Raw genomic sequence first — 12,069 nt, forward strand, 5'->3', positions numbered from 1 at the left:
AAATGTCTATATTTTTCTTTAACCAATCTTCTCTGCATTCTCCACAGAGAAGAAAGGTGGCATTAATGGGACAGGGAAGAAAGGAACTGGATATACACGGGTGAACAGATGTAAGTGACCTGGAAAAAGAGTTAAGATTTATTCCAAAGTTCAAGTCAGGGAGCATTCAAACAAAGCTTGCAAGGCGGGTGGGTGGGGGATTTCTCGCTGGAGGAAAAGGTGCAACTTTGTTTTACCTTTGCCTTGTCTACAAAGCAGAAGTAGCCTTGTAAAGAGAAAACCATTGAAGTAATGTAGTAGGTGGGGTGTTTTATTATCACTAGCAGTCAGGGCTCCAATGCAGTGTCTCATTATTCCAGGACATCAAGTTTGTAAAGGTGAAAATACAGGGATGTAAACATCTATAAACTTATCACCAGTGAGCCGGACTTCAGAGCTCGTTAAAATGTCAGTTGAAAATCATGTTAAATAATTCAGATTTTTTTTTCTTAAAATAGAAAGAATGGAGCTGAGGAGGGAGGCAGTGTGTGTGTTTGAATGGTTTGGAGTTCCCTTCCTTCTAACACAGGACACTGACAAAAATTGGGCATATGGAGCCTCACCACATCTAGCTGCCTTAGATTCTTTAATCCTTAGGACTCACACATGTGTTACTCCACTAGTGCCAGGATTAGGGTAAACAATGCAGGGTTTAAAGGAGTAAAAGAAATCCAGCAGTCAAAAGATGTTTCAAGGCAGTATTTTGGAAATGTTAAAACCAAAAAATTTTACTATGAACACTATTAATACCAAAGACAAGATCAGTAAGCTTAACTGAAATTGCTTAAGACTGTCGCTGGGTGCTGGATGTGGTGGCACATGCCTTTAATCCCTGCACTAGGCAGGTAGAGGCAAGGAGATCTCTGTGAGTTAGAGACTAGCCTGGTCTGATCTACACAATGAGATTCATGTTTCAGGCCAGCCAGGGATAAACAGTGAGACAGTCTCTCTCTCTCTCTCTCTCTCTCTCTCTCTCTCTCTCTCTCTCTCTTAAAAAAAGCTCCTCCTAGAATAATTGCCAGAGATGTGAAATTGAAACACAAAAATGAAAAGAAAAAATCTAAAAATACTGATCGGTTTCTTTCTATTAAAGCTCATAAGTAAAATCTTAACTACACTTTTAAATAAAGCAATGTTTTGACTTTTTTCTTTTTTTCGGAGCTGGGAACCGAACCCAGGGCCTTGCGCATGCTAGGCAAGCGCTCTACCACTGAGCTAAATCCCCAACCCCTAATGTTTTGACTTTTAATACTTCTTTAAAATGTTTTGAAATTTCATCAACTTTTAATGTTTTAGGGAAAAAGTACATAAAAATACACAAGGACCTATTTGCCTTGTGCCTTAGGCACAGTTAGGGGCCTGAACTTAATAAAAATGTTCAATATTTTGCTCCTCATGTATTTCTTGAAATAATTTTGACTTAACATATTAACACATCTAGATCACTGAAGTTTTAACAACCCTTAGTTCTCCAGTCTTACTGCATTAGGAGACTTGCGTCGGTTTTAGTTTCTCCAGGAGTTCAAATATGTTTTATATCACCTACCTTGCTCCCTCTCCTAGGCTGGGAATATCATCAAATAATTTCAACTCAGGGCGGGGAATATGGTTCTGGGGCAGAGTTTGATAAGCCATTGCAATGCCACTACCGGACTGAGGGTGGAGAACAGGGGGAAAAAAACAAAACAAACCAAACAAACAAACAAACAAACAAAAAAACCAACAACCAACCAAACAACCCCAAAACTATTTACCTACAGGTGGCATCGTTGATCCACCCACTTCTGCCTGGAAAGAAGTCCTGGCACTTCTAAGTTGAGGGAGTCGTGTTTCCCGTGACATCAGCCGGCAGCATTTCAACGGCGCACATTGTTGACTTCCTGTTTTTCCTTGCCTATCGCGAGCTTTGCCGGCTCTGTGCGCCGGAAGCGAGCCGCTGGCAGTCTGGGCTTGCGCGTCAGGTGAGGGAGGAGAGAAGGTTGAGACAAAGTTGTGAGTCCGTAGTGCACGAGCGCGTGCGGGCCTGGGGAGCAGGTGTGCGGCTCCTTGCTGGAGTCTCAGTGTCCCCGCTGTTCCCTGTGCAGCCTGCGATCGCCACTTTAGAGGAAAAGTACCCGCTTATCCCCGCGGCAAGGCTGGGAAGCCGGGCTTACTCAGCGCTAACGGGAACGAAGGCACAGATTTGAGTCCTTTCGTAGCAGTATTTATTATGCCCTTACTGTTTGTAGAGACAGTTTTAGGGGTTTAGAATAACAGAACAAATTAGAAAAATTGTCTGGAGAACTTATTTTGTCAAGCAATTTTAGCAGACAATGGATTGGAAGTGAGAACAGGTTTTTTTCCCCTCTTCTGCTGGTTATTGAACAAAGCAGTTGGTTGAGACAACAGAGTTTCTTTTGTCTCGTTCTGTTTTTGTTTTTAAAAGAAAAGAGGAAATCCCCACATGTGCAAAGATGTGGTTGCAAATTGGGTGCACATGAAGTTGGGTGCACTTAGGATTTAGGATTAGTGAACACGTGTGTTCTTGATGTATACTGTAGTTTTTGATTTATCACTTTTTCCTTTCTTTCCTTTAGGAAAAGCCTAAAGATTAGGTTATAAGAAAAACCGAAGCCATGTTTCGAAGACCTGTGTTACAGGTAGTCACTTTTCTGCATTAGTGAACGCTCAACCGTGTTTTCATAGTCTGTAGCCATGTTTTGTTTTGTTGTTGTTTTTCCAATTTTGCATACATATGCACAAGTATCTTAGGCCTAACCATCATGTTATATGTATTTATTTGATGGGGAAGATTCAGGATGGATTATTTTTTTGTGACGCTCATAATATTTACTGAATCAAAATGATTTTAAATTGTATTCACATATGTAGTACAAATCATTAACTTAATAAGTGTTTGTTACCTGTGCTTAGAACAGAGTATGCATTTAATTATTGAAGGTGTTTTGGTTTTGTTTTGTTTTTGAGACGTCAACTCCTCTAGTTGAGGCTATCTTGAGACTCACTGTTAACCTGAGATGAACAAAAACTATGATCTTCCTGCCTCTGCTTTCACACTGCTGGCATTTCAGGCTTGCACCACCACCCTTGGCTTCTTCCATCATTTTCCCAGATGGCTCTGGTTCCTTTTCTGACCTTCTGGCCCTTCTTCTCCCCACTCCCATCTTGCTATCCAGACAGCAGAGCTCACTTCTCTCCACAAATCCATTACCATTCTGCAGTCCAGTCTGGTGTCCTCTACTCTGGCCAGCCTTCAGCAGGCCTCGCTTAGCATTTTTCCTCACTGTGGCATGTGGGTACCAAGTCTTGTAAATTCTCTCTATGATCCTTCTCCTGTTAAGATTAATGAGCCACATTCATTATAAAAGTCTGTTATCTTCCCCATCTTATTCTCAAGTTGATCTATCTATAGCTCCCTGCTTTAATCTACACATACTCTGAGCTTTTTTAAATTGAAAAGTTATACTATGGTATCTTTGAAACCAAGCATGAAGTTTGCATTTTGAGAGTATTAAAATTCAAGAATCCTTTCCCTATTCTTTTCTACTAGGTTATGATCTGTGTATGTGTTCCTAAGATGAGGCATGTTGTTAGTTGGTAACATTTAATGAGCTCTGGCTCTTCTGAATCACACTACTTTCTATGATTATGACATAGAAACTGATTAGCAGTTTGACGCTGTGTTGTGCATAACATCTTATTCTTATATCTATCCTCAGTGATAGTATAAGATCACTCCAGGAAAAGGTGTTCATTTGAGCGGCATGGAGTGAGAAGACCAGTATTAAAAGACCAGGGAAGGAAACAGGTCTCCACTGGAATTTTTAAAAAGCTAGGTCTAGGAATCATACTGTGGTCATCTGACACCTCAGAGTTGGAGCCTGCCTCTGCCCTCATTTGCATGGAGAAATTGCATAACTGGAAATTACGTACACAGCAGCCCTCACAGGGCTGAGCAACAACCAACTGAGATAACCCTTCTACGTGGTAGGAATTACATTCCACAGAACTGCCTTCAAAGTGAGTGAGTGAGAAGTTCTAATTCTAACTCACGAACAGAGAACTTCAAAACAGGCAGCATCACCTTCCTCCACTGCCTGAAGCCTGAAGTGCCTCTTAACTGTCAGCTGCTTCCTCAAGTCTCCTGAATAAAGTTGTTTTCTTTCTGTTGCTTGTTCTAAAAGAATTCTTTGGCCTCCCAATCCCTTTCTTCCCCAGGTGGTTCCCTGCCTGTTACATTAACAGTGCTGCCACTTGGGAAACGTTTCTTTCTGAGAACATGTCTAGCTCTCTGAACTCTCTGAACTCTTCTTATCTGGACGGTAACCATAGAACAGAATGCCTCTAAGACAGCAGAGGGCAAGTTGGAAAAACAGCTTTGGTGTCACCCAGAGTTTTAAGTCATAAGTCACCACTTAATTCCTAGTTTACTGGAAAAGTGGTACACTCTCTGGGCTTTAATTTCCCATGGATCCATGGTAGGGATAATTTGACTTTGTATATACAATTAGTTAAGGATTAAATGGTAGTAGGTATAATTCGCTTAGTGTATTAAGTGCTGCTGCATTCTTTTCGCTAATTATGACTTAATAGCCATACCTTTGAACCATATTATTTGCTCTGCTTTTCTTTGACTTCCTGAAGGAATGAAGCTTTCCACTGCACCAGCTCACTATAGAAGCTGTTGACCTTTTGCAGCAGCCTCAAGAAATCAGTTTATTTATCATCTTTGCTCATTTTTAAATGAAACATTCTAGGCCAATCATTTGAGATCTCTATTCCTTATAAATTTTGAGCAACCATTCAGGGAAAAATGTATTATAGTCCTTGTCAGTTTTTATCCACAGAGCCTGTTCCGATGTGAAAAAGATACACAGCAAATGTAATGGGTATTTGTTGTTATTTAACCTGTTTCTTATTCACTACAGTTTAGAATGATGCTTAATGCACAGTATGCTAAATATTGTAACAGGATGATTGCTTTTTCTGTTTACTCAGTTGATTTATAACTACATTCATTAGGAGGCACTGGTTTCTTTCTCTTCTCCTTTCTACTCCGTTCTCCTTTGCCATCCTTTCCTGGAACTTACAGGAACTGTTGATTAAGTGGTGAATAAATATGAGTAGGTTTTCTATTGGTATTTCTCTTTTCTAAAAAGTTTAAAGCTGTGTTATTTGTTTGTTCTTTTTTAGGTATTTCGTCAGTTTGTAAGACAGGAGTCTGAAGTAGCCAGCAGTTTGGTTCTTGAACGATGTAAGTAACAGATTTCTAAGTTTACAATGTTATTTATAATAGTGTGCTAATACTCTCAAAGTACCATAGAACTAGTGGACTATGTTTAGCCATGTGTTGCAGGATATTTGATCATACTGTGAACATCGAGATTGTGTTATTTACTGAAAAACAAAACAAAACAACAAAATTGTTTCTAGTTGCAATGTGGCTCAGCCTTAACACGTACCTTTTAATCTCTCTGGCTGTAATACAAACATGCTTTTAGTATATACCCTTAATCTCAAACAATGAAGGTAAAATTAGTTTGTAGAAGGAAGCACCTATGTTTGAAAGTGATGTCTAATTGACTGGCAGACAAAGTGAATCAGAAAGATTTGACAGAATAGCCCAAATCTCATGAGAACATGGAGGGAAAGGAAGCTACCTCAAGGGCAATGCAGAGAAAGAGGAAGGAAGCAGTTTTACTGGGATGGTTATAGAGGGACAGGCTGCAGAGAGAAAACAGGCTAGACACAGGTGAGGACAGAACGAGCCAGAGGATGAGAAGGAGCCAGAATATTAGAGCATATTGCTAAAGTTAGTGTGAGGCCAACCAGAGCAGTTCAGTCAGAGGCCAGGAGAGAAGCCAGATTGAATCAGTCAGCTTGGAGAGGAGTTTGAGCCAGAACAGCTGAGTTTACCAGCCAGCCAGAGTTTAGAAGGAACAAGAAAAGGGTGAGCTTATTCAGCAGCAAGTCTCGGAGACTGAAAACATTCTAGGCCTAGATTAGATTGTGCAGAGGCTAGAAGCTTCCAGACTAGGCTTAGGTTAACATATTAAGGCAGTAAGTAAGCCTTGGAGACGAAGATACTTCAGACAAATAAAAGACACTTTTACAGCTAGGCAACCCATCCTACATTTGGTTTATTTTACCCTTGTGCCTCTAGCTGTGAAAACCTTGTATAAATAGAGTTATAGTGTGGCTATCACTCCCTCCTGCTCCACTCTCTGACTCAGTTCTTCAAGACCGTGCTGTAAAGGGTACAAAGGAGACTGCCACACAAATACTTTTTTTGTAATATTTTCTTAAATCTAAGATTTGCTCTTTTAGCTCAAGATAAAGAGCTTAAAGTTTGTCCTGTGGGGCTGCATTTTGCTCACCGCTTTCTTGTGAGTCCTTTCTCCCCTCAAGACTTCCTTTATTTTCCTTTTAAACTTAATTTGTTGATCTTCTATACCTTGAGTTTTTCATAAAGTAGAGATTAATGTTGAAGCAGTGTTTGTAGTTGTTCATTCTCTGGGTATTTCTGTCAGTTTCAGGTATGGGTTTCTCCTGTATAACTATCCTGCACATTAGAATGAATAGAATTAGGCAACAGAAATGGTTATTTCTTACATCTCTGGTCTCGAAGGCTAAGCCCAGTCTTTCAGCCTGGTTGGGTTACCTGTCAGGCATCACTCACTGGCTGGCATTAGTTTGTCTTTATATGGCAGTAGTGGGGTGGTTGGTCTCTTCTTTCCTTATAAGGCACTAATTCCATCATGGAGGCTTTACCCTCATAACCTCATGTAAACCTAATTACCTACACAGGGATCACCTCCAAATACTGTCCCACTGGATGTTGAAGTGTAGAGAACCAAGTTTTTAGGATGCATAAACATAGTCATCAGCTGCTTCTCAGTCTCATTTCATCTCTGCTTTATATTTCAGCTTTGAATCGTGTTCAGTTACTTGGGCGAGTAGGTCAGGACCCTGTCATGAGACAGGTGGAGGGAAAAAACCCAGTCACGATATTTTCTCTAGCAACAAATGAGATGTGGCGATCAGGGGACAATGAAGCATACCAAATGGGTGAGTGTAAGAAGCTCTAGTTATTTATCAACAGTAAGTAGACATTAGTTATTATTGCTTACCTAATACTAAAACTGTTAACCTACAGATAGTCTGGCTTCATTAGTTCTCCTCCTCCTCTTCTTCCTCCTCTTCCTCCTCCTCTTCCTCTTCCTGCTCCTCTTCCTCTTCCTCCTCCTCCTCTTCCTACTCCTTTTCTTCCTCTTCTTCCTCTTCCTTTTCTTCCTCCTCCTCCACTTCTTCCTCTTCTCTATTCTCTCTTCTTCTCTCTTTCTCTTCTCTCTTCTTCTTCTCTCTTCTCTTCTCCTTTTTCTCCTTCCTCTTCCTCCCCTTTCCCCTTCCCCCTCCCCCTTCTTTTTCCCTCCCCCCCTCCCCCTTTTTTTGTTTAAGGAATTGTAAACTTGTTTTCCTGAGACATGTTCTGTGTTGTTGGCATCTGTAACCCTGTTTCCTGTATCTGGTGGTTTAGGTGACGTCAGTCAAAAGACAACATGGCACAGAATATCAGTGTTTCGGCCAGGCCTCAGAGATGTGGCTTATCAGTATGTGAAAAAGGGGTAAGTTAGAGAAAGTATCTTCTGGATTGAATGGCCAAAAGAGTAACTAGTGTTCTCTTGTCTGCTTTTTCCTTAAGTGCTGACGTTATTCATGGAAAGTCTCTGGTTTAGCCTGCTGACAAGTTAGGGCAAACAAATAAATGAGGCAAGGTAATGCAAAGCTACTGATGCTAGAGCTGCAGATGCCTTTTGCAAAGCATTGACAGCATTTGTCTGTAGGATGTCCTGTGTCCCTGTGACCAGGGATCGTAGACGTCATGTCTGGACTATTTGATGTCTGATATACTAAGTTATTATGGTAGTTTTTACGATAGTTATTTTAAATTTGATAATTTTTTTTAGAGCTGGTAATTTCCATTTGTAATGCTTAGGTTGATTATCTATTAGAAGTGTCTTTTGTGAATGAGTAGCGTAACAAAAGAGTGTTTTTATGGATATACTTTTTATGCTTAGAAATAGACTTGTGGAACTAAAATATTTTATGAGAAATAATTTTAGCAGTGACTAGAATTTCAGTTTCTTTGCAGTAATTGCACACCTTTTCTTCATGAACGTATGGATATGTGAAGATACATAAACACAGGATATTTGAAGGAACAGGTCAACATTTCAGTGCGTGAGAGAGAGAGAGAGAGAGAAACAGACAGACAGACCAACTGACAGACAGACAGACACAGACTAGAGATTGAACCCAGTGCTTTGTATATGCTAGGTGCGTGCTATATCACTGAATTACATCTCCTGTACTTTATGTAAAGTTTTAAATTTGAGTCAGGGTGCCTAAAACTTCATTTCTCTGCCTTTAGCTCCTGTGTGTTGGATTATGAGAAGGTACTGCCATCTGGGTAACACGGTCCTTCTTAACTGGATGTGCATTGTGTTTCAGTTCTCTTTAATTTTGAAATTGAAGAAGTGTTTAGCAGCGTGCAGTTGTTTCAACTTGTATTGCTTCCCATGCCCTGACACCCCGAAAGGCAGGAGTAGATCCACAGACTGAAGACTGTGCATTTCTTATATCAGGGCTCGTATATTTGTGGAAGGCAAAGTGGACTATGGTGAATACATGGATAAAAACAATGTGAGGCGGCAAGCAACAACAATCATAGCTGGTAAGAAGCCCGTGGTACGCAGCGTTTCTTGTTCATTAAAAGGCTTGGCATAATATAGGCCACTTTCCCGGGGGCTCTAAGTACCCCTGATGGCAACGCTACAGGAAACTCCCCAGAGGACTTTGATACTTTTCATTTTACTGTTTGCTAACACTGTCCACATTTATTTATTCCTCTAAAATTGTACTCACATGTTTAGTTCAGGAGGAACTCTGCATAGAGTATAATAGCAACTTGCTCCTGCAGTACAGATGTAACTGGAAGCATTTACTCTCAGTGTCTTTAAACACTGTACAAGCACATATTCCAAGGCAGCTGCAGAAGGGTGATGTTAGGAGTTTGAAACTGAACGTGCAACGACCTTCATTTGAAATTTAAAAACTTAGGTCTTTAAACAAAACAACATGGACTGCATAGACGTAAAACAATATGATAGAGTTCAAACCTCTAAAGTTTTAGAAGAATTTTGGAAACAATACAGCTGTTTATATATCTGTAACTTAACCTGAAGAAATGCTTTTTTGTATGAAATTATATATAGATTAATGAAATATAGATAGCTTACCAATTTGATACCATTTTTTTAAAAGTACTGCTTAACAGATTTTAATAGTATCATGAAAATTAAAATGTTACTAAATACATCTTTTAATGAGATAGACATATTTTATTACTTCTTGAAGAAGTTGCTAAAATTTATAAGCCTTAATTTGCTTATTTTGTTTTTGTTATTAAACACCTAGAAACATGTTTTGTAGATAGGAGTGAAAAATCTTAGTGAGATGTGCTATAACAGTGCTCTGTTGTCTGAAGCGTCTGAGTAGAGAGAATGGCGGCTTGGCCACTCGTGTGCTCACCACTTAGCACTAATCGGCTGCTTTTTTCTCTTCCAGGATCAGTTGGAAGTGACATTTTCTATTTTATCCATAAATGTTAGCTTGTATCACTGAAAGAAAAAGTTGTGTTGTAACACGGTTATTTTACCCAATGTTGAGATTATTATGGCATTTCTGTATAAAAAGGATGTCATTGTGCTCACTCTTCCTTGGATTCCCAGTTTTCTTATCTGTATGCTTTTAAAAAATCCTTTTCTTTCCCCTTGTTCCAATGGTTATGTCTTTTTTTTTTTTTTTTTTTTTTAACCTTGAGTATTTCTTATTTACATTTCGAGTGTTATTCCCTTTCCCGGTTTACGGGCCAACATCCCTCTAACCCCTCCCCCTCCCCTTTCTTACCGGTGTTCCCCTCCCCATCCTCCCCCATTGCCGCCCTCCCCCCACAGTCTAGTTCACTGGGGGTTCAGTCTTAGCAGGACCAAGGGCTTCCCCTTCCACTGGTGCTCTTACTAGGATATTCATTGCTACCTATGAGGTCAGAGTCCAGGGTCAGTCCATGTATAGTCTTTAGGTAGTGGCTTAGTCCCTGGAAGCCCTGGTTGCTTGGCATTGTTGTACATATGGGGTCTCGAGCCCCTTCAAGCTCTTCCAGTCCTTTCTCTGATTTCTTCTATGTCTTAATCACTGTTCATATTGGTAAATTATGTTTTTAAAGCAATAATCACTTATTTTCCTAATAGTTTTTTTAGAAAATATATTGACTTTGAAAACCAATGTAGACATTTTTAATCTCCATTGTGTTCCACTGTAAGGCAGGTATGTAGACCGCTGTGTTACTTGAACTGTTGAGTTGTTAACAAACTGAGGTAGATAGAGAAACATTTCACATTGTTTGCAGTTTTCCTTTTTCTTATCGTAGTTGTTATCGGTCTGGTCAGTTGACTATATAGTTATAGTTCACAGAAAACATGAATAGCATTCAGTGATGTTTGAAGAAACTATTTGATTTTTTTTGATTACATATAACTGCTTTTGCTTATTGTATATCAGCATAAGTTAAAAAGCAAGATCTCTTTCTCATGTTGCAAACACTAGCAAATATAGTGATTTAAAAATATATTTAGCATCCTAAATTATTTTGTGTGGTTCTTATTGTTTATTTGTTTTAATTCATTATTATTTATTATTATTATTATTATTATTATTATTATTATTATTATTATTATTGACTCCTTCCATTTATCTCTTATCTCTATATTAATTTTTCACTTAAGGGTCAAATCTGACCTTTAAAGCAAAAACAAACCAGTAGATGGCGCTCTTGGCTTTTTACAGTGACTCCATTCTAATCCTGTTACTGTTAACTGTCTTTTAGATCCTTTTATAGTAGATAACTTTAGTTGTGTGTGTAAGACGTACACAAACAGAGGCAATAAATAAGGACATACATATATAAACACATCAGGCTGCAGCTGTTTGCCCAACAATTCGGACTTCATTACAGGACCATTACTCCTGAACAATATACAGTTTTTGGAGTTATCCAAGAAATGCTACTTAACCTCTTTATCTTTGGTTATTTTTAGCTAATTTTCTTTGAAATAATCAGAGCAATGTCCACTTCATTTTTGGATTAAAAATGCTTGCTTTGTAATACTTACAACTTTTTCCAAAAATCAGTATATGAAATTCAATTTTTTCTTTTTCTCCTTCCTTCCCTCCCTCCCTCCGTCCCTCCCTCCCTCCATCCCTCCCTCCCTCCGCTCTCTATTCCTTTCCTTTTTTTTTTTTTTTTGGCAGGGTTTCTCTGCATAGCCCTGCTTATCTTAGAATTCGCTCTGTAGATCAGGCTGACCTTGAACTTAGAGTCCAGCTGCCCCTGCCTGCTGAGTGCTGGGGTTAAAGGTGTGCACCACCACCACCCAGCCAGTGTATGAGGTTCAGTCTTGGACTCTAAAACGAATCTGTTTCCTGCATTTGCTCAGTTGTAAGCTGGCTCTTGCACTTTGCCGTATGTAACAAAGTTGTTGCTGGGGAGAACTTAAGGGTCTCATCCTGTAGTGAAGTCTGAATTGTTGAACAAGCGTTTGCAGCCTCTTCTGTTGGATTGATTGATTGATTGATTGATTACCTCTTGTGTACCTCGCATGAACACAACAAAAGTTACTTATTTTGAATCTTTACTATCACTAAAGGGTGTCTATGTTGGAGGGAAGTTTTCAGTGAAATGAAGACAGCATTCTGACACTGACACTTTGGTCTCTTTCTAGATAACATTATATTTCTGAGTGACCAGGCAAGAGAAAAGCCATAGAACGGATGATTCTTCGTTGATCATTGTTTGGTACAGTCTCCTTTGCAAATCATGTACAGTCTATAGTTTAAAGACAAAAATTAAAATTTTTATATAAAATGAGTGATAATATTTTTCCCGATTGTCATATCTTTTGTGTGTGTGTG

General features: G+C 39.2%; 2 protein-coding genes across 21 annotated transcripts in view; one reads left to right on the forward strand and one right to left on the reverse strand.

The window, feature by feature from the left end:
- Positions 1-1,929, reverse strand: part of Dennd11 (DENN domain containing 11) — a 68,863-nt gene extending 66,934 nt beyond the window's left edge. The window contains exon 1 of the mRNA XM_039107528.2: positions 1,798-1,929. The gene's annotated coding sequence lies outside the window, so the exon portion shown is untranslated. The remainder of the gene's footprint in view (positions 1-1,797) is intronic.
- An 8-nt stretch (positions 1,930-1,937) lies between these two features.
- Ssbp1 (single stranded DNA binding protein 1) lies at positions 1,938-12,022 on the forward strand. Of its 20 annotated transcripts, none has more exons than XM_063286633.1 (7): positions 1,939-2,000; positions 2,616-2,678; positions 5,233-5,293; positions 6,967-7,107; positions 7,577-7,664; positions 8,685-8,787; positions 11,880-12,022. In XM_063286633.1, the coding sequence occupies exons 2-7, from the start codon at positions 2,655-2,657 to the stop codon at positions 11,895-11,897; spliced, it is 435 nt and encodes a 144-aa protein (XP_063142703.1). In that variant the 5' UTR covers positions 1,939-2,000; positions 2,616-2,654; the 3' UTR covers positions 11,898-12,022. The 20 variants fall into 20 exon arrangements, with proteins under 20 accessions (XP_008761046.1, XP_063142703.1, NP_899157.2 ...); NM_183328.3 differs by having other exon boundaries at positions 1,968-2,000; positions 8,685-8,773; positions 11,880-11,987; XM_063286630.1 differs by having other exon boundaries at positions 1,986-2,362; positions 8,685-8,773.
- The last annotated feature ends 47 nt before the right edge of the window (positions 12,023-12,069 follow it).

The sequence above is a fragment of the Rattus norvegicus genome, chromosome 4 (assembly GCF_036323735.1).
Source record: "Rattus norvegicus strain BN/NHsdMcwi chromosome 4, GRCr8, whole genome shotgun sequence".
NCBI classification, from domain to species: Eukaryota; Metazoa; Chordata; class Mammalia; order Rodentia; family Muridae; genus Rattus; species Rattus norvegicus.

What these genes read in the sequence shown, in the direction of transcription:
- Ssbp1 (XM_008762824.4), top strand. Translation starts at nt 2,655, where the DNA reads ATGTTTCGAAGACCTGTGTTACAG. An exon ending in TTCGAAGACCTGTGTTACAG is followed by an intron (nt 2,679 to 5,232) that starts GTAGTCACTTTT and finishes GTTCTTTTTTAG; the next exon opens with GTATTTCGTCAGTTTGTAAG. An exon ending in TATCAGTATGTGAAAAAGGG is followed by an intron (nt 7,665 to 8,684) that starts GTAAGTTAGAGA and finishes TTCTTATATCAG; the next exon opens with GGCTCGTATATTTGTGGAAG.